The sequence below is a fragment of the Balaenoptera ricei genome, chromosome 17 (genome assembly GCF_028023285.1).
Source record: "Balaenoptera ricei isolate mBalRic1 chromosome 17, mBalRic1.hap2, whole genome shotgun sequence".
In the NCBI taxonomy this organism is placed as follows: Eukaryota; Metazoa; Chordata; class Mammalia; order Artiodactyla; family Balaenopteridae; genus Balaenoptera; species Balaenoptera ricei.
Window position 1 is genome coordinate 836,079 of NC_082655.1, and position 18,567 is coordinate 854,645.

General features: G+C 60.4%; 1 protein-coding gene across 4 annotated transcripts; it reads left to right on the forward strand.

Moving 5' to 3' along the window:
* The first annotated feature begins 5,271 nt into the window (after positions 1-5,271).
* Positions 5,272-17,608, forward strand: PUF60 (poly(U) binding splicing factor 60). Of its 4 annotated transcripts, XM_059901433.1 has the most exons (12): positions 5,272-5,387; positions 9,828-9,926; positions 12,169-12,264; positions 12,380-12,469; positions 13,360-13,410; positions 15,448-15,609; positions 15,682-15,774; positions 15,923-16,136; positions 16,215-16,405; positions 16,535-16,670; positions 16,866-17,101; positions 17,182-17,608. In XM_059901433.1, the coding sequence occupies exons 1-12, from the start codon at positions 5,364-5,366 to the stop codon at positions 17,479-17,481; spliced, it is 1,692 nt and encodes a 563-aa protein (XP_059757416.1). In that variant the 5' UTR covers positions 5,272-5,363; the 3' UTR covers positions 17,482-17,608. The 4 variants fall into 4 exon arrangements, with proteins under 4 accessions (XP_059757416.1, XP_059757417.1, XP_059757418.1 ...); XM_059901434.1 differs by lacking the exon at positions 13,360-13,410; XM_059901435.1 differs by lacking the exon at positions 9,828-9,926.
* The last annotated feature ends 959 nt before the right edge of the window (positions 17,609-18,567 follow it).

Genomic DNA, 18,567 nt, shown 5'->3' on the forward strand with positions numbered 1-18,567 from the left:
GGGGGACCAGGGCCCCCTCGGCCTGTGTGCCTGCTAGTGAGGACCCTCCCCCTTCCACAGCTCCCAGCAACCCTGCGGTGGGGCTGAGGGTGGTGGGGTCAGGCCCGTCAGGGGCGAGGGAGCCAGGGCTGGGGCTGGGGGGCTGGTTAGGCCCCGCATGTCCTTAGGGTCAGGATCCCCCCCCCCATCGGCCAGCTTCCACAACTCAGCATCCCTCCCGTACCCTTCATTTCCACCCCCGACGCTGTCTGGTCATGAGGGGCTGCCCTGCAGGGAAACGCGGCACAGTGCTGGGGGGCGGAGGGGCGGGGGTCGGCCCTGGACGGATGTGTGCCCAGGGAAGCGCTCCATTCCAAGTTGCTACCGCAGAGCCACACAAGGAACCGGAATCGCCGCCTTAAACCCATGGTAAACCACCTGCAGGTGTCAGGCGTGGTGCTGGGCACTGGGCAGGGCCACGGCCCTGCAGCTCCATGTGGCTCTCGCACCCCGCCCCCCGGCCAGTGCAGACCCTCCAAAGGGCTATTTTCTGTCCTTGTTCCCTGGCCTCGAGTGGTCAGGGTCAGGCACCCTCCCTGCTCCTCCCAAGCTCACCACCCCTCCTGCTACCTCTCTTACCTCCTCCTGTGGCAGCTGCCTTCCTGGGTCCTAAGGCTACCAGCCCCGGCTCCCTGTCTCCTCCACCCCTACCCCCCATAACCCTAGCCTCCGTTCACTTGGACCACCTCCCTTCATTTTCAAATGTAGTTGATCACTCTTAAAGATTTTAGACTGCATGTATAAATTTAGCACATTCAGGTTTCTAAGCATCTCAAATGTCAAACAAGAAAAGCTCACCACTGTGTTAGTTCTCTGTTGCTGCTGTCAGGGTTTACCACAAACTCAGTGGCTTAAACCAGCACACTTAGATAGTTCTGTAGCTCAGAAGTCTGGCACAGATCCCACCAGACTAAAATCAAGGTGTTAACAAGACTGCGTGTCTTTCTGGAGGTTCTAGGGCAGAATCCATTTCCTGCTTCTTCAGGTTGTTGGCCTGCAGGTGTCAGGCGCGGCGCTGGGCACAGGGCACGGATTCATTTCCTCGCAGTGATGGGGCCGAGGTCCCCACTTCCTTGCCTGCTGTAAACTGAAGGCCACTCTCAGCTTCTAGAGGCAGCCACCTCCATTGGCTCACGGCCCCGTCCTCTGTGTTCAAAGTCAGAAACTTCGGGGGGAGTCTGTCTCATGAACTGTGTGTCTGGTTTTCTGCAGCCGGGAAAGCTTCGTGTGACTAGGTTGGGTCCACCCGGATAATCCAGGATGATCTCCCCATCTCAAGGTCCTTCATCCTAATCACATGTGCAAAATACCTTTCACCAAGTAAAGTAATATTCACAGGTTCTGGGGGTTGGGACACGGACATCTTTGCAAGGGGCAGGGGGTGGGTGTCATTATCCCACCTACCACATCACCCTAGCCAAAACCCTAAACCAAAACACCTTACCAAGATGTATCAAATGAAATAAATGCACCAATACGGTGAATCTCAAGTTATCTTAAACATTCCAATACTCTTTACAAAATTATTCAAGTTCTCACACCTTTCAATTTAAAATTACTATCTAAAATAACTTACACATCTAGTTGGAAACGCTGATGCTGTCTGATTCTGCGTCATCTTAAACAGTTTGAGTGTCCAATGCATAACAGATTGTACCAGTGATTAAACTGAACTCAAAAGGATCAATACTATCATTGCTTCATTTAATGCCTATATTGAGGTTTTCATTTTAACTTTTATCTTTTCAAAGTTATATACACATTATTTTAAAAGTGGAATTTTTTTAGGCCAATAATAAATAATAAATACTGTCTCTAACCCTGACCCTTTCCAAATTCATGTCACCTTAGCTGTTTCTTCAGGCATTTAAAATGCATGTTTCACAAAATCGAACGCATGGTTTTACTGTCTTTGTATTGGTTTTTGACATCACATGTCACCTGCTGGTGTCCTCTGGGGGGAAGGGGACCACTGGCCTCAATCCCCTGACCCAGCGTCATCCCCGTGTGATGGGTAGTATTACCGCTTCATTCCCACAGGTCTCAGCAGAGAACAAGGTGTCCTAGGATTATATTTGCTTTCTTGCACAACTTTTTGTTTCCCCTGGAGTTAATCATTGCCTTTTGGGGGGCTTAGTTTTCTACATGTCTCATTCATTCCTCCCTAGATTCACCCGCAGAAGTGTGAACCTACTCTGTCTTGAGATTTGTTGCAGAGCTGGCTGCTGTGTCATCTTTTCCTGGAGCCCCCAGCCTGCCCACTCTCTGCCCCAGGCTACTTGTTCTTGGGTTTGTGACCCAGCTGTCAGCATGGGCTACGCCTTCACCAGCACCTCCCTCCTCTGGTCTCTGGAACCCATGCTTTCTTCTTCCTTCATTCACCGTCTGTTTGAGGAGGAACGTCCTGAGCGAGGATGCATGGAGAGTCACGGAGTCGTTCCTGTTTGCCCTCACTACTCTCACATCTGCTTGTTCGTGCAGCTAGGGACAGTGTTGGGCTGGTGGAAGATTACTTCTTGCCAGGACTTTGAGGGTATTCTGTCATTTTCTTCCAGTCCCAAGAACTCCCATGCTTTTCTGAGTTCTGACCCTTTGTGATTTCTTCTCTCTCTCTCTCTGGATCTTCTCTTTACCCAAGTGCTTTGGAAATTCTCAATGATGTGTCCTGATGTAGACCTCTTTCTTTTATTTTGTTATTTTTAATTGAAGTTAGTTGATTTACAATGTTGTGTTAATTACTGCTGTACAGCAATTTCCATTATGGTTTATCATAGTATATTGAATATAGTTCTCTGTGCTATACAGTAGGACCTTGTTGTTTTGTTTTTTAAATATTCATTTATTTATTTGGTTGCGCCAGGTGTTAGCTGCAGCTCAAGGGCTCCTTACTTGTGGCATGCGAACTCTTAGTTGCAGCATGCATGCAGGCTCTAGCTCCCTGACCAGGGATTGAACCCGGGCCCCCTGCATTGGGAGCACAGAGCCTTACCCACTGTGCCACCAGGGAAGTCCCTGGACCTTGTTGTTTATGACCTCTTTCATCTATTGTCCAGAGATCCCAACCCTTCAGTTCTAGGAAATTTTCTTTGCTTTTCTGGTGATTTCTCCCCTCTCCTTTTCTGGTATGCTTACTTAGATGTTGGACTTATTTTTTGACAGGTGCAATATGTGCTGGTTAAGGGCATAGGCTCTGGAGCCATTCTGCTGCTTCCTGCTGTGTGACAGTGGTCTGTGACTCCACTTTCTCACCTGTAAAGATGGGGATAATAATGGTCCCCACTTCATGGGGTGGTTGTGAGATCGCACAAGTTAACTGTGAAAAGTAACGAGAACAGTGGCCAGCACACAAGCACTCTGAACGCAGCAATGCCAGATTTTCACAGGGGAAGCTGCCACCAGGGGGTGGTGCTTTTGCCCCCCACAATGGTGGTGGCAAGCCCCAGCCCATCCACCCCTTTATCCACCCCCTCTGTTATGGAGGCCTCTAAGGCGCCCGGCCAGCTCTAGCACTGGGGAGCGCTGACAAGTGTGACAGTGACTCCATTGTCTGCTTTCTAGCTATATGGTTTTGTTGTTGTCATACATTCTGGAAAATTACAGCTTTATCTTTCAACCTTTCTGTTTAACTGTTCGTTTTCCTCTCACGCTTTTCATTTATAAGTGCTCTTTCTCGTTTGCTGAATGTTCTTTCTTTATGGCCTCTTGTTCATGTTTTCGGATGCAACAGCCTCTCTAATCTCCCTGAGGACACGGTTTTAGCTTTGCTTTTTTCCTCCTTCTTCTGCTCGCTTTATTGGCTGTGTTCCTTCTGAGTCCCTTTTCCTTTTGCTTTTTTGTTTTTTCCTCTCCCTCAGCTGTCTGGTGATCCTGGGTTGCCCAGTTGCATTTAATCTTAGTGGCTGGGGCTTATTGCCTGGTGAGCTTTGAGATCAAGGATCGAGCCAGGCCATTCTCCTGACCACCTCCCAACTGCCAGGCTTTTCTTCTGTGTTGGGAGCTACTGCAGAGATGAGCTCTTCTCTCTGAGGATTGTGGGTGCCACATGCTTGGGGCCGGACTCGGAGCCAGGGGTGGAGGTGGCAGAAAGGCGGGAATCTCACGTATTCCCCCACTTTCAGAACAGGACCCTGCCCCCGACGGCCAACCCAACGGAGAGCGCCTCTGCTGGAGCTCACCTCCCAGCCACAGCCGGTAGGGGCTGAGCCCTGGAGTCTCTCTTCCTTTTCACAGTTGCACTTGCGTGAACGATCTCCTGGACCCCGACCTCCAAGATGCGAAAGCAGCTGCCGCTGTCCACCTTTCTTCAGCTCCACAACATTCCACCCCTTTGTCTTCATGGGTTGCTTCCTTTATAAAATCCTTTTCCTATCATTTTAGAGGGAAGGGAAATGAGGCAAATATTGTTGGGTTTAACCAGGGGTGTCTGTATTTCATGTCAAACTCTCCCAGGATGGAGAAGAGACCTGCCTAGTTGGGGAAGACACCTTGCTGCCTCAGGCAGGCTGAAGTTGCTAAGCTGACAACCTCAGGGCCTGAGCCTCACTGAGTGAGGGTCTTGGGACCGGGTGGGCATGCAGCAAGCGTCCAGGGTAGTTCAGCACCAGGGATGGACACCAGGAGCCTTTAAGAAACAGTTCAGAACTAAGGGGACTCTGAGTGCATACCCTTCCCACGGGATTGGTTCAGAAGCCTGTCTCTTGGGTTGCAGTTCTACCGACTGTATGTCAGTGACTCTACGACGCCATCAGCGCAAAAGATGCAGTGTTTCATGGGTCAGTAGGAAAGAGAAAATGCGGCCATTAGGTGACAGCACACCATGCACTGGTAGGCGCATTCAGAGATGTTATGACGCAAAGATGCATCTCGAAATCTGAGTCCGAAATACAGCGATTCTTTGTCACTGCTTTCAACCGCAGCCCTGGAGAGGATCGGGCCGTCTGTGCCCTGCCTCGGGTTTTCCTGCAAAGCAGGTAGAAAACCGACCAGAGGCCGGAGGGCGGCAAAGGACGAAGCGAGCGGTGGACTGGGACGCACAGAGGCCGGCGGAGGGCGGGGCTGGCGGCGAGCGGAGGCCGGGCGGCAGCGCGCGCGCCCCCAACACGCCCCCGGCCCCGCCCCTTCTGTCCGCCCCTCCCGGAGCGTTAACTGTTTCTCCCCTCACCGGAAGCGCACTCCTTTTTCCTTCCACGTTGCCGGGGGAAAGGGTCTTAATCGCGAGAGTTCCGTCCTCTTGAGAGTTCCTCCGCCGGCACCCAGATCGCGCGAGACCGCGGAAGGAGCCGAAGCGTGTGGCGCGCGCGCGCGGCGGCCGCGACGGGCGCAAGATGGCGACGGCGACCATAGCTCTAGTAAGTGAGCACCCCGTGACCGCGGGCCGCCGCTCAGATGGCGAGAGCGGGTTGTCGGCCCGGCCAGGGCGCCGAGGGTCCCCCGGGGATGTGGCGGTCGCTCCGGGGCCCCGCGCGAGCTCCCGCGTCCTTTGGTCGCGCGAGGCGGGGGCGGGGCGGGCGCGAGGCGGGGGCCGGCCTGCGGCCGCAGCTTCCGGCCCGCAGATTGCAGCTTCCGGCGGCCGGCGCGGTAGGGCCTGGCGCGGTGGGGACCCGGGGCGCAGCTGGGGGCCGTGCCGCGCGCCGAGCCGGGTCCCTTCGCGGTGAGGCCGGTCGGGCCCTGGCGGCGGTCATCCCTTTCTGTCGATGGGGTGCGCCTGTGTCCCCGACTTGAAGGCGGGGCTCCTGGGAACCGTGGCGTTTCTTCTCCCGCTAGTGTGAAAGGGGCCGCTGGGCGTGCGGGGGCCTGTAGGAAGCGATCGGGCCCGGTGAGGAGGGAGGCCTTGGCTTCTTGCGTACACAGCTGTGAATTTGCTCTCCGCTGATGCTCAGCGGGGAAGAGGTTTCCAGCCAACAGGGACTCCGTCCTGCTATCCCCACTCAGGAAGGGAAGACGGGGTCTCTCATTGCATGTTTCCTGAGCAATCACATTGTCCCAAGCGCTGTGCGAGGACTTGGGGGAACAGTGGGGAACCAGAGGCAGTCTTGCCCTTTTCCGGGGTCTGGTGGGCACTGGAGACCAGTACCCACCCAGGGTGCCTGAAGTGCTAGGGGGGTGCGGGCACCTAAAGGAAGGAACCCCTCCTGCCCTGCTTAGTGCTCGCCTCCGTCAGCCACGTGGAGCAGTTAGCATAGATGGACAACCGCTCCTCACACAGCACTTCCGTGGTGAAGTCTCCCTTCACTCTTCTTCCTCCCAGGCGTGTGCGACTGACTCCCCTCCGGGACCCTTCACACGTCGCATCCCTTTCTTTACCTGCCACTCTCCCCCGACCTGTACTCAGACTGATGTGGTGAGGTCTGTCTAAGAAGGCAGCTTTTGCAGGTAGATGGAGGCTGGACTGATAGGGGAGATGTCTGAGGGTCAGGGGGTGTACTTAGACTGCCTTGGCCATGCTCTCAGCTGGGGGCTGATGCCCAGAGAGGGGACCGAACCTGTCGCACTGGGGAAGAAACTGACCCCTAGTGAGAGAGAGGCCCCAGGCTATGAGGGGGGCCCAGTGTGTGATTCTCAGGCCTAGCTAGCTTCCCTGTCCTCTTTCTGCCATGTCCTGCTTCCTGTTGAAGCCATGAGAGCAACTACTTTTGTGAGAGGGACGTTAGAGAGAAAAGAGGTGAAGGTGGAGGCTTGGAGGCCACCAGAACTCCTGGGAAGGTGCAGGAGCAGGAGAGGCCAGTGAGAGTCATGTCCCCGAGCGTCCACAGACCTGCGTCAACGCCATGCCCCAGCCTTGCTCAGGGGGACTCAGCTCTGCTGTGGCACAGGGCCAGACACAGGTGGTGTCATAGTAGAGGTGGGTGGGGGCACTGAGTCTAAACCCTGTAAGCTGAGGTTTTCGATAAGGGTCTTCACTGGCCGTCTGACTCCTTTCAAGAGGTTACTATATGTATGTTAAGAGGTGCCTGTGAACCGTAAAGGCCCAGGCTTACCTCATCAGCTTGTGGGAGTGAAGTCCAGCTTGTGGTCCAGCACCTTCCTCTTCCTACCTTTTGAATGGGTAGGTCTCTGGAAGGGTTACCTGTTGGCCTGCGGTCCTTTTGGGGCGTATTTGGGGCGTATTGAGAGCCTGGTCTCCGTCTTCCGGTCCATGCGTGCTGAGCTGTGCTGCTTTGCTGTCCTAAGCTGTGGCTTCAGCTCTTGCGCGAGGCGGAGTGGAGTGGCACAGTGATCTCGTGGGGAAGGACCCGGGAAGATACAGCAGTGCCTCTTCTGACTTGGGAGTGCCTTCCACCTGGAGGCTGCAGAAACGGGCCGTAGCCCCTTCCTCTGACACTCGGACTCACTCCCACTTGGGACCATCATCCTTGGGTTCCCTCTGGCAGGAGCGCTGGGACCCTCTCCCCTCCCCGGGGCACAGTTGCTTTTTTTCTCCTTCTGTGGGTCCCAGCCTGCATGTCAGTTCACAGAGAGGCCTTTTCCCTGGATGCTACGGCCCAGTGTGCCTCATGGCCCCTCTCTTCCCGCCCTGTGCTTGGTGTTCTTCTTAGCACTTGTTAACTGCAGAAATAATCTCACGTGGGTGCTGGTTGGTATGTCTCTTGTCTTGTTTTGCTGCATCTGCAGTGCCCTGCACAGAGCCTGGCCATGCAGTGGACAGCATGGCACCATGTGAAGGGGACTGAGCGGAAGGAAGGCAGTGTCCTGCAGTGGCCCTGCTGTGGTGACTTGGCTCTGGATGTTGTAATAATACTGATGGTCATTGAAACCTATGGATTGCTTGCCATGTGCAGATGGATTGCCTTAAGTACTTTATATGGAACCACTCACTGAATCTTCCTGCCAGCCCCAGGAGACAGGCCTGAAGAGCCTGAAGCCTGGAGATGTTAAGTAATTATGTAACTTTTTTTTTTTTCTAGTGGAAATAATCCTTTTGCCCTGGGCTGTTGATCACTGGCAGTGCTGGGGTTTGGGTCCCAGAATCATGGGGCAGCACTGCACCCCACCCCACCATACACACACACCTGCCAGAGGGGGATTCGCACCCCTCAAGGCACTGCTGCCTGGTGGGGGCGGGGTGGGGGGCTTTGTGAGCGCAGGGCGTGCTGCATTCATTGCCAGAGGATGACAGCATGGGACTGGCTGTAATGATAAATGACAGTTTCCTTTAAGCTCTCTTAGCATCTGCTTGGAACAGAACCCTAGGCTCCGTGGGACTGGAAACTTTGTTTCTGCCATGAATGGGGTAGGATGTGCTTCCTAGAGTTCCTGGTGAACTGAATTTTCCTGGGAAGTCTCTTCTGAGCTGTGCTCTGATCTCAGCCCTGTCCTGGTTCCTGTGTTGGCTATTACAGTAATTTGGGGGAGTGGTTTATAAGTGTGCCCTCAAGTTGACTCTGCTCACAGGGTTCTAAAGGTTGGATTGTATCCCCAGACCTAAGTGATCTCTTGCTGTGGGTCTTAAGAGGCAGCCTCTGCTCTGGGTGTGTTCTGGGGGCTGCCAGGGAACTTGGGGCAAAGCCAGACTCTAACCCTGTCCCCAGATGCCATGTACCCACTGGGTGGGGCCTGTGTCAGCAGGTCCCCCCTTTCCTTTGTCTCTCTCTGGGGCACAGTTTCTAAGCAGCAGTGGTGCCGAGTTCAGAGGGGTTCCAGGGAGGCAGCAGGGCTGGGTCGGCCACAGCTTCTGTGCCCACTGGCCACGTCTCTAGTGCAGTCAGGTTTGTGCTGCTGTCTCTCCTTTGAGGCTGGAACTCCTGAGACATGCTCTGGCCAGGTCGGCCTAGCCTTTGGCTTTGTTTGTGCACGGACCCTCGAGGGTGGGCATGGCTGTCGCCTGTGTTCAAGATATCTGTGGGTCTCGTCCTTGATCTGGGAGCGGGTTCCTGCTGTGCGGCATCTGAGAAGGTGGGGAAGTCTCAGGGCCCTTCCACTAAGACCCTCACCCCTGTGACGTTGCCCACCTTCTGCCCTTGACCTGCCACCCTTCTAAGCCTGGTCGGGAGCTTCTCCTTCCATTGGGCTGGCTCTGCACGGCAGTGCTTCTCGGCCCCTCTAGGCGTGGCCAAGCTCTCATCTGCCCTGAGTTAGACAGCCGTGGACAGTTTGCTGGGGGAGGGAGGCTTACACTTACACATGCAGACCCCCTGCCCGGCCCTGCCACTCAGAGGGCAGCCCTCCTCAGAGCTGTCTTCAGGAGGGGCCTGGGACCTGCCCCAGGGGCTTGGCCAGAGACTGTTGAAGGCATTGGGGCTGGTGCTGAGCTGTGGGCTGGCCCAGGCATGTGTACAGGGTGCTAAAGAGGTGCCTCTGTTTGCCTCAGGAGGGAGACGGCCATCTGTGCTCCTTGTCGTCTTGTCCTGCGCGGCCTGGCCCAGCCTGCCAGTAGGAAAGGAAGTGATCTTTAGGACCTCAGCTGTGTGGCCAGAGGGCAGCTCTCGACCCACTCCTGCCTTTTGTTGGCCTGGGGCAGGAGCACAGCTCAGCTCTCTGCCGTGTCTCTTTCTGGGGACTCGTTGCCAGCTCGGGGCTGCCCCAGATTCTGCTCTGGTTTCTGCCAGGCCAGCCCCTTGTGCTGGGCTCTGGGCAGCTGCAGGTGTGCTGGAGGAGTGGGCAGGGTGAGGTGCAGTGAGGCAGTGTCAGGAGTGTTCAGGGGCCATGTCACAGCTGGCTCCTTCCTGGGCCCCTGCCGGCCTCCCTTCCTGGTCCGTGCGGAGCTCAGCTCTTAACCAGGAAAGACGAGAGAGGGCCTGGGTGGCTGGGTCTTGTGAATGTCCGTCACATCGTCTCCTTCCTGCCTGCAGCAGGTCAATGGCCAGCAAGGAGGGGGGTCCGAGCCGGCGGCGGCGGCGGCGGCGGCGGCGGCAGTGGTGGCAGCGGGAGACAAATGGAAACCTTCACAGGTACTGACCTTAAGCATCCTCGCCCTCAGGCCCGCCTGCCCGCCCGCCCGCCCGCCCGCCTGCCTGCCTTCTCGTCCCTGGGCCCAGAGAGACCTGGCAGGGGGTGGGGCGGGAGGAGCCCGAGGGACTCTTCTCTGCCTTCTGGGCAGAGATGCCTGTCCTGCCCTCTCGCCACCCAGCCTCCAGCCTGGCTCTAGCCTCCTCCTCCCTGCCTCTACTTGGCGTCCTCCCTGCTTCTGTGGTGGGTTGAAGCCTCATGTGTCTTCAGACACCAGGCAGATGGTGGCTGTGGTCAGGTGGGGTGTGAACCTCAGCCGGTGGGAGCCCTTCACCGTCGGGGTCATACAGAAGGGCAAACGTGTTGTTCCAGAACGTGCAGAGTATTCTTAAGAGCCAGAGATACAGAGTTTCACTTCAGATCTCTGATTTAAGTAAAACGTGAAAGCAGAACCATGTGTAAGTCAAAGTACAAGTCTGGGGGCCTCGGGCAGGGCTTCAGGGTAGGCGTGGGAGATCTGGCCAGTTCTGGTCGCCGAGCCGGTGGGAGTGTGGGAGGGGGGAGCCGGGTAAGAAGTTTCTTCACGCTTCTCCACGGCAGCGCCTGCGTCCAGAGGGTTGGGGGGCTGTTCGGCTGGGCCCCCAGCACGCTCGGGGGAGGGCCATGGCACGCAGCCTGGACCCTAGGAAGTTACGGGGACTGAAGCTGGTGGGCCCCTCTAGCCAGCCCTCCCGGACCCTGGCTGGCTATCTAGCCAGCCATTGGTTGGTAGGAGAAGGGCTTTTTGTTTATCAAGACAAAGAGGAGATTGAAAAGTTTCTAAGGGGCTGAAAGGGGGTAGCATTGGTTACCATGGTGACAGCCTGCTCTGGAGTCACAGCCCCAGGCTCTCGGGCCTCTCTCCCACTATGGAGAACTGGGCTTGGAGCCAGCGGGAAGGAGGACAGCCTCGCAGGGGCCAGACTCGGTCGCCAGGGGAGGGGCTTCCAGGGCTTCCTGCCCTTTGACCCTGTGCTGGAAACCCCGCACTCCAGCTGGTCAGGGTGGTGGTTCTTGGGGGTTGGGTCATCCAGCCCCTTCCTGCCCCCTTTGTACCTCTGTCCTTGCTCGTCACTCCTGTGCTGGCGACCTGCCTCTCTTCTCTGCTGTCCCTCCCGAGGCTTCATGCTGGGGGCTGCAGAATACCCCCTCTGGAGCGGTTGCTGGCCACCCAGCAACTGGTGGATAGGCAGGTGTGTTCTAACTCCCGACACACATGCTCTTCTGGGTCTGGTGGCCGTGCTTCTCTTCCAGCTTACACAACTGTTTTGTTCCCCCTGCGAACAGCTTAGAAATGAGTTTTGATAGAGGGCATGTAGACAATCGTAGTAGCATCCACTGTGGTCTGCAGCAGGCTGGGACACCGCCACCGCCACCAAAGCGTCTCCTCGTCCCTGTGCTCGCCTAGGGTGCTGGTGGGTGTCCGCTTCTGTCCCCCTGTGGCTGGCCTGCTTCTGGCTTCTCTTGCCAGGGTGCTACGCACAGCCCAGGGAGGAGTTTGGTGGAGGCGGGTTGGAGCCCTCCTCGGGGCTGCGGTGGCCTCGAGAACAACTCCGGGCTCTCCGGGCAGTGTGCACAGCGTGCAGGGATGGGTTACCGCCTGGAGCTGTGCTGGGAGGGAGCCCTTGCCCATACTTGCTCTTCGAGTGGCCCCTGGCTCTCGTCCCGAGCAGGGAAGCCGAGTCTGTGGCCACGGCTGGGGCCCCGAGAAAGTGTGGGTGTCAGGCAGTCTGGGAGCGAGGAGTCCCAGGACCTCCAGAGAGCCCTGGCCCCTCCCCTTGTCTTAGAGGACAGCTGAGGCCGGCTCTCTTGTGCAGCATGGGACGGGGGTTCTGGGGTCAGGCTCGCCATGAGGGCTGGGCCCTTCTTACTACTTGCTACCTGTCTTGGTGACTCCTGCACGCCTGGGTCCTGCAGCTGCTCTGGGTTGCCCAAGGGCCCCAAGGTGTCTGTCTGCCTCGGTGTGTGTCCTCCCGGTGGGTCCTGGAGGAGACCGGCCTGGGACAGGCATAGGGATGTCAGGTGGGCAGACCCACGTCCAGGCCAGGCGGGAGACAGTCTGTGTGAGGACCTGTCTGGCCCTGGGAGCGGGCTGAGCTGCAGGCCACGTGCGGCTGTCGGGGCAGAAGGCGGGGTGGGCTCCTGGGGCCGTGGGAGGGAGGTCTTGAACTCGTTCTTAATGATCTCCCTGCTCCCCATCACCAGGGGACAGACTCCATCAAGATGGAGAATGGGCAGAGCACAGCCGCGAAGCTGGGACTGCCTCCCCTGACGCCTGAGCAGCAAGAGGCCCTCCAGAAGGTGAGCGTGCGCGTCCTTCCCCGGGGCGCTGCGGCAGGGGAGGCCGCTGGGCGGGGGAAGGCCCGGCTCCCCGCGGGCCGGGCGCCCCCGTGCTCCTCAGCACCTTCTCCCGCAGGCCAAGAAGTACGCCATGGAGCAGAGCATCAAGAGCGTGCTGGTGAAGCAGACCATCGCCCACCAGCAGCAGCAGCTCACCAACCTGCAGGTGAGCTGCCCCCCCTCCGCCGCCGCCTCTGCCTTCTCTTCCTCCTCTCGTGCCTGCGGCTGTCCCCGCAGGGTGGCGTGCTGCTCGGTTTCTCAAGGACTCCTTGGGACACCCAGGTTCCTCCCTGAGGCACGAGTGGCCCAGCCTGACCCACCTGTTGAGAGCCCACGGCCCCCCCCCAACCCTCCTCTGCGCCCTGCCGCCCTTCCCGAATCGGCTCCTCTTCTTGGACTTCAGACTGTGGCCCTGAGCCCGTGTGCCCCCAGGCGGCGTGGCTGGTGTTGCAGCCCCTAGGAATGTTCCTCCCCGCCCCCATGGCCTCGGATGAGAGCAGTCAGGGCCCCCTGCACGGAGTTCAGTCCTCGGCTTGGGGCCCAGGACTGAGAGGACAGGCTCGGGACGCCTCCACGGGGCCCTGCTCTAGGCCTGTGGCCAGAGGCTGCCTCGGCTTTGGGGAAGAGGACAGGGTGAGGCTGACAGGTGCCTGGGCCTCGAGCCCCCCCCCCACCGCCCCCTGCCCCCCGCCCCCTCCCCCTCAGATGTTCACGCTGCCAGGAGACGCCCTGGCTCTTCACTGTGCTCCATCCGTTCCTCCCCTCCCCCTCCCCTCCCCCCCCCCCCCCTCCTCCTCCTCCTCCTCCTCCTCCTCCTCCTCCTCCTCCCCCCCTTCCTTCTGCCCCGCCAGCCAGGCTGCGGGGCGGGGCACCTGGGGCTCTGAGGCCCCCCTGGGCAGGTGCCGGCGGCTGGCCGCTTGGCCGGCAGTGTGGGAAGGCAGGCGGGCCTCCTGGCAGGGCGGGGACTCCGGGCCTTGCCGCTGTCTGCGTGAGGTGTGACGAGAGCGGAGACTGCTCGGCTCCAACAGACTGAACTCTGTCTTTACTGTCTTTCAGATGGCAGCAGTGACAATGGGCTTTGGAGATCCTCTCTCACCTTTGCAATCGGTCAATAGACATGCTCACTTCTTCCGGGGCTCATGTCCTTAGTCAGGGCTAGAGGGGGGCAGTGCGGCCTGCGTGCTGGGGACCTTGCTCCCCGTAGCCGGCCCTGCCCGCCAGCTCGGGACGAGCGCAACAGAGCGCCAGGCGTGGCGGGGCCAGTGGTGTGGGGGGCACCCACCCCGGGACCGCCCGTGGGGAGGCCTACATCTGCTCTGAGGGCCCGCCTTAAAACTAACCGGCCAGGTAACTGCGGAGGGCAGCCGGCCAGGAGGGTAGCTGCCCACGCCAGGCCCGCCTGTACCCATGCCGCCTGCACGCACGGGGTGCACCGCCGGGCCTCCAGCTCCGCCGGTCTCCAGGCTGCTCGGGCTCCTGGCTTGGGGTCAGGCCCCCGAGGAGAGAAGGCTCTTAACTCATGGCCCCATCAAACCCTGGAGGGAGGACGGATGGATGGGGTGGGGGGCTGGGGGGACCCAAGCGAATGAGAGAGGGAAGGACAAGGACCGGGCCTCGGGCCTGGCTGTCAGCAGGGGGCGGAGGCCACGCGGCCGGGGAGCAGGCAGAGGCGGTGGCCGTGGCCCTGGCTGCTGTCAGCAGGAGTCTGGGAAGGAGAAGCCCCTCCATCGCCCAGAGGCAGGCTGAGGAGGAGGCCAGGCCCCTCTGGGGAGTCTGAGGGGGAAACGCGGCCTTCTCTGGGGGTCATCCCTGGGCGTGCCGCTCTCGCAGGGGAGACGCAGTCCTGAGCTCGGGGGCCAGACAGTCGCTGTGTCCTCTCTAGGAAGCGTCTGTCTGTGGGGACAGGTCAGGGAGAGGGCTCTTGGCACACCTGCTGTTGCGGAGCCCGCACTGAAGAGGAGACGTGCTCCTATCTTGGAGAACTTTGACCTGAGGGGCAGCTGGTTTCATGTCTGGGGCGCCTGGTGCGAGAGGGGACATAATTCTACTTTTTTTTGGGGGGGGGGGGTCCTTGGTCTCAGCAGGGAGCCTGAGGCCTGTTTGTTGAGAGCATAGTTTGAGGAGGGGAGTCCCATTTGGGGGGGGAATTCTAGTCTGGGGGAGATGTGGACCTCATTTGTAGGCCCCTTTCTGAGGGACGGGGGGCCCGGCCTGTTCTAGGCCAGTTGATGTATCTAAAAGAAGCTGGCCTCTGGTTATGGGGAACCTCGTGAAGGTGTGGGGCTCCCCTGTTGAGGGGCTAGAGCCAGGGCCCCGTCTCCTTTGCCTGCCCTGGGCCTGTGGTCTCCTCCCTGGGCCCAGCTCCTCCCAGTGGCCCATGGCGTGTGGCGCTAGGACCCTCCCTACCAGGCATGTCATATGTGAGGTGGCAGGGGGGGAGCTGTCTCCTTGCGGGAATGGGGAGGTCCCCCGGCACAACTGCCAGGCTCGCCCCAGCGCGGAGGCGGTGTGTCTGCCCAAGCAGAGCCCAGGGGCTTCTCCTTTCGGCGGCTCTGCCACCTCTTGCTGTTCCCGGGGAGTAGCAGCCCTTTTTTGTGAGGGTTCAGGCCCTGGGGCCCTGCGCGAGCGGCTGCTGGTCGTCTTCTCTCCGGGGAGCCCCGTCGGGGCTCCTCACCTCCTCCCCGGGGGCTCTTCTGGGCGGTAGCTGCCCTGTCTTCTGTCCCCTCTCTCGCCTCCACACCAGTGGGTCCCTGCAGCCTGGCGGCTCCCGCTTCCCTCTCTGTCGGAGTGCACGGCCAGGACCCTGGGAGGACCTCTCAGCCCACCCGGGTGCCCGGCCCCAGACTGGAGGGCTTGCGGCCCTGCCTTGCGACCACCTGTCAGCTTCGCTGTCAGTCTGCCCGGGACCTGGGTGGGCCGGGGTGCGTCCGGTTCCTGCCTCCAGGCCTGCCTTTCCTTCCTGGGGGTGGGGTCCTGCCGACCCCACCACCCGGACTGCAGGGGCTGAGCCTGCGCCACGCTGCCGTGCGGGGCGCCCTCCCCAAGCGGAGCCGGGGGGGTGGACCAGGAGGGGCACGGGCTGCCTAGCCTCCCAGCACCCCCTCACAAGCCAGTGGCTCTCTCTCCCCTTGTGTCCTGCTCCAGATGGCAGCTCAGCGACAGCGGGCACTGGCCATCATGTGCCGGGTCTACGTGGGCTCCATCTACTACGAGCTGGGGGAGGACACCATTCGCCAGGCCTTTGCCCCCTTTGGACCCATCAAGAGCATTGACATGTCCTGGGACTCCGTCACCATGAAGCACAAGGTGAGGTTCCATCTGCCCTGCCTTGCCCCACCCCCGGGCTCTCCAGGCCTAACAGCGTGTTCCTGCGTCCAGGGCTTTGCATTTGTGGAGTACGAGGTCCCAGAGGCCGCCCAGCTGGCCTTGGAGCAGATGAACTCTGTGATGCTGGGAGGCAGGAACATCAAGGTGAGGCCGGGTGTGGACCTTGGGGTCAGCGTGTGGCACGGGTGTGCTCTGTGCTCAGTGCCCCCGAGATGCAGAGCAGCCCCTCCAGGAGCCTGCAGCGACCCGGCCTGGGCTGACTAGGCACTCTTCATCCCTGCCTCTCCCCCAGGTGGGCAGACCCAGCAACATAGGGCAGGCCCAGCCTATCATAGACCAGCTGGCCGAGGAGGCGCGAGCCTTCAACCGCATCTACGTGGCTTCTGTGCACCAGGACCTCTCGGACGACGACATCAAGAGTGTGTTTGAGGCCTTCGGCAAGATCAAATCTTGCACACTGGCTCGGGACCCCACGACTGGCAAGCACAAGGGCTATGGCTTCATTGGTGAGCTTGGGGAGGCGGGGTGGTGGTGAAGCCCACCCGACACCGTGGCTGGCCCTCACTGCCGCTCCTGCTCTGCAGAATATGAGAAGGCCCAGTCGTCCCAGGATGCCGTGTCTTCCATGAACCTTTTTGACCTGGGTGGCCAGTACTTGCGGGTGGGCAAGGCTGTCACACCCCCTATGCCCCTGCTTACACCTGCCACACCTGGAGGCCTCCCGCCTGCTGCTGCTGTGGCCGCAGCTGCAGCCACAGCCAAGATTACGGCTCAGGTAAGGGCTGGTGGAATTGTGTGGGTTTGGTGGTGGGCACCAGGCCCCCCTGATCCTGTGCGGACTGGCTCTTTGGTCTTGAGTGGAGGCAGCCAGACCGGGGACTAAGCACAGTGGCCTTGGTTGCAGGAAGCAGTGGCTGGAGCAGCGGTACTGGGTACTCTAGCCACACCTGGACTGGTGTCCCCTGCCCTGACTCTGGCCCAGCCCCTGGGGGCGCTACCCCAGGCTGTCATGGCCGCCCAGGCCCCGGGAGTTATCACAGGTGAGCCTGGGTGGGTCGAGGTTTCCCTCCTTCCCCTGCCCCCTCCTCTGGGCTTGATGCCTTCAGCTGCCCTTAATGAGCTTCCTTAGTCCCCTGTGCCCCGGGCAGTTCAGCCATGCTCAGCGGTGCTGTGCTCCTTCCTGGGAATGGTGGAGGTAGGGGGAGTGACTGCTGGACCTGGTGGGTTTGCTGCAGGTGTGACCCCGGCCCGGCCTCCCATTCCGGTCACCATCCCCTCTGTGGGAGTGGTCAACCCCATCCTGGCCAGCCCTCCGACACTCGGTCTCCTGGAGCCCAAGAAAGAGAAGGAGGAGGAGGAGCTGTTTCCCGAGTCGGAGCGGCCAGAGATGCTGAGCGAGCAGGAGCACATGAGCATCTCTGGCAGCAGCGCCCGCCACATGGTGATGCAGAAGCTGCTCCGCAAGCAGGAGGTGGGCAGCCGGGACCGGTGGGGCGGGGCGGGGCGGGGCGGGCCAGCCAGCCACAGCTCTCAGCTGTCCCCCCCCCACAGTCCACAGTGATGGTTCTGCGCAACATGGTGGACCCCAAGGACATCGATGACGACCTGGAGGGGGAGGTGACCGAGGAGTGTGGCAAGTTTGGTGCTGTCAACCGTGTCATCATCTACCAGGAGAAGCAGGGCGAGGAGGAGGATGCGGAGATCATTGTCAAGATTTTTGTGGAGTTTTCCGTAGCCTCAGAGACTCACAAGGCCATCCAGGCCCTCAATGGGCGCTGGTTTGCTGGCCGCAAGGTGGTGGCTGAAGTGTATGACCAGGAGCGTTTTGATAACAGTGACCTCTCCGCGTGACCTTAGACCCACTCCCTGGACTTGCACTTTCTCCTTGTTTCCTCTGGGTTTTATAGAGTGATTCGGTGGTATCTTGGGCCCAGCCGCCCAGCCTGTGGATAAAGGTGCAGATGCTGCTGGCCCTGAACGTTCCCGTCTGACAGTGGTCTTGTGCTTATTGGCTCCCGTTGGGGCGCGGGCGCGGGCGCGGCTCAGGGCAAGCACCCGGGCCGTGCGGAGGCGCTGGGCCTTGACGGCCGAGACCTGAGTGCCGGGAGGAGGGCATTCGCCGGGGTCAGCAGGGGCTGCTTGGTTACTTGGTGCCCGCATGGGGCCGCGGAGGAACGTGGGGGTGGCTCTCCTGCTCTGTGGGGCTTCACTGTCACCTGCGCAGGCAGTGCTGCGAGAAGGCTGGCCCAGAGCCCCTGAAGTCCCGGGACACGTTTAGTCTGTCAGGCAAATGAGCGCCGCCTTGGCCCGGCGCCCTACCCTCCGGGAGCCCACGTCCCTGTGAGAGGGGCGGCGGGCAGGATCGTGGGGTCTTGAAGCCAAGCCCGGGGAGGGGGCCTGGCGGGCGGGAGGGGCGGCAGGAAGCCTCGGTCCCGGGAACGGTTGGGGCGCTGGCGTGCGGGAGCTCAGGCTTTGAACGGACTTCAGCTCCCACCATGCCTTGCGCCAGGGGGAGGGAACCGAGCTTCCCGACAGACCGTGCGTGGTGCCGCTACGAGTCTTCGAAGGCACCGGCGCCGCGAGGCCTTGTGGGGGTTGCAGTTCGGGGCGGCGAGGAGCGGCGAGGGCGGGCCTCGGCTTCCCGGCGGGCTGCGCGGCTGCCGGCGGTTGTCGGCGGGGCAGTCCGGCGGGTAGTGGCGGCGGTTCCGGCTGCGGCACAGCGGCGGGCAAGCGGACGGGTCGGGTCAAGTGGGCCGGGCGGGATGCGGGGCCGCCGCCGCCTCCTGAGAGTCTGAGCGTCGGCCGGGCCGCGCCCCCCGCCCAGGCCGCCGCGGTCCGAGCGTTCCGAGCGCGGGCCGGGCCCAGCGCCGCCGCCGCCGCCGCCGCCGCCCCGGGCCGCCCCCGGCTCCTCCCCCGCCCGGGCCGGCCCGGCGCTCA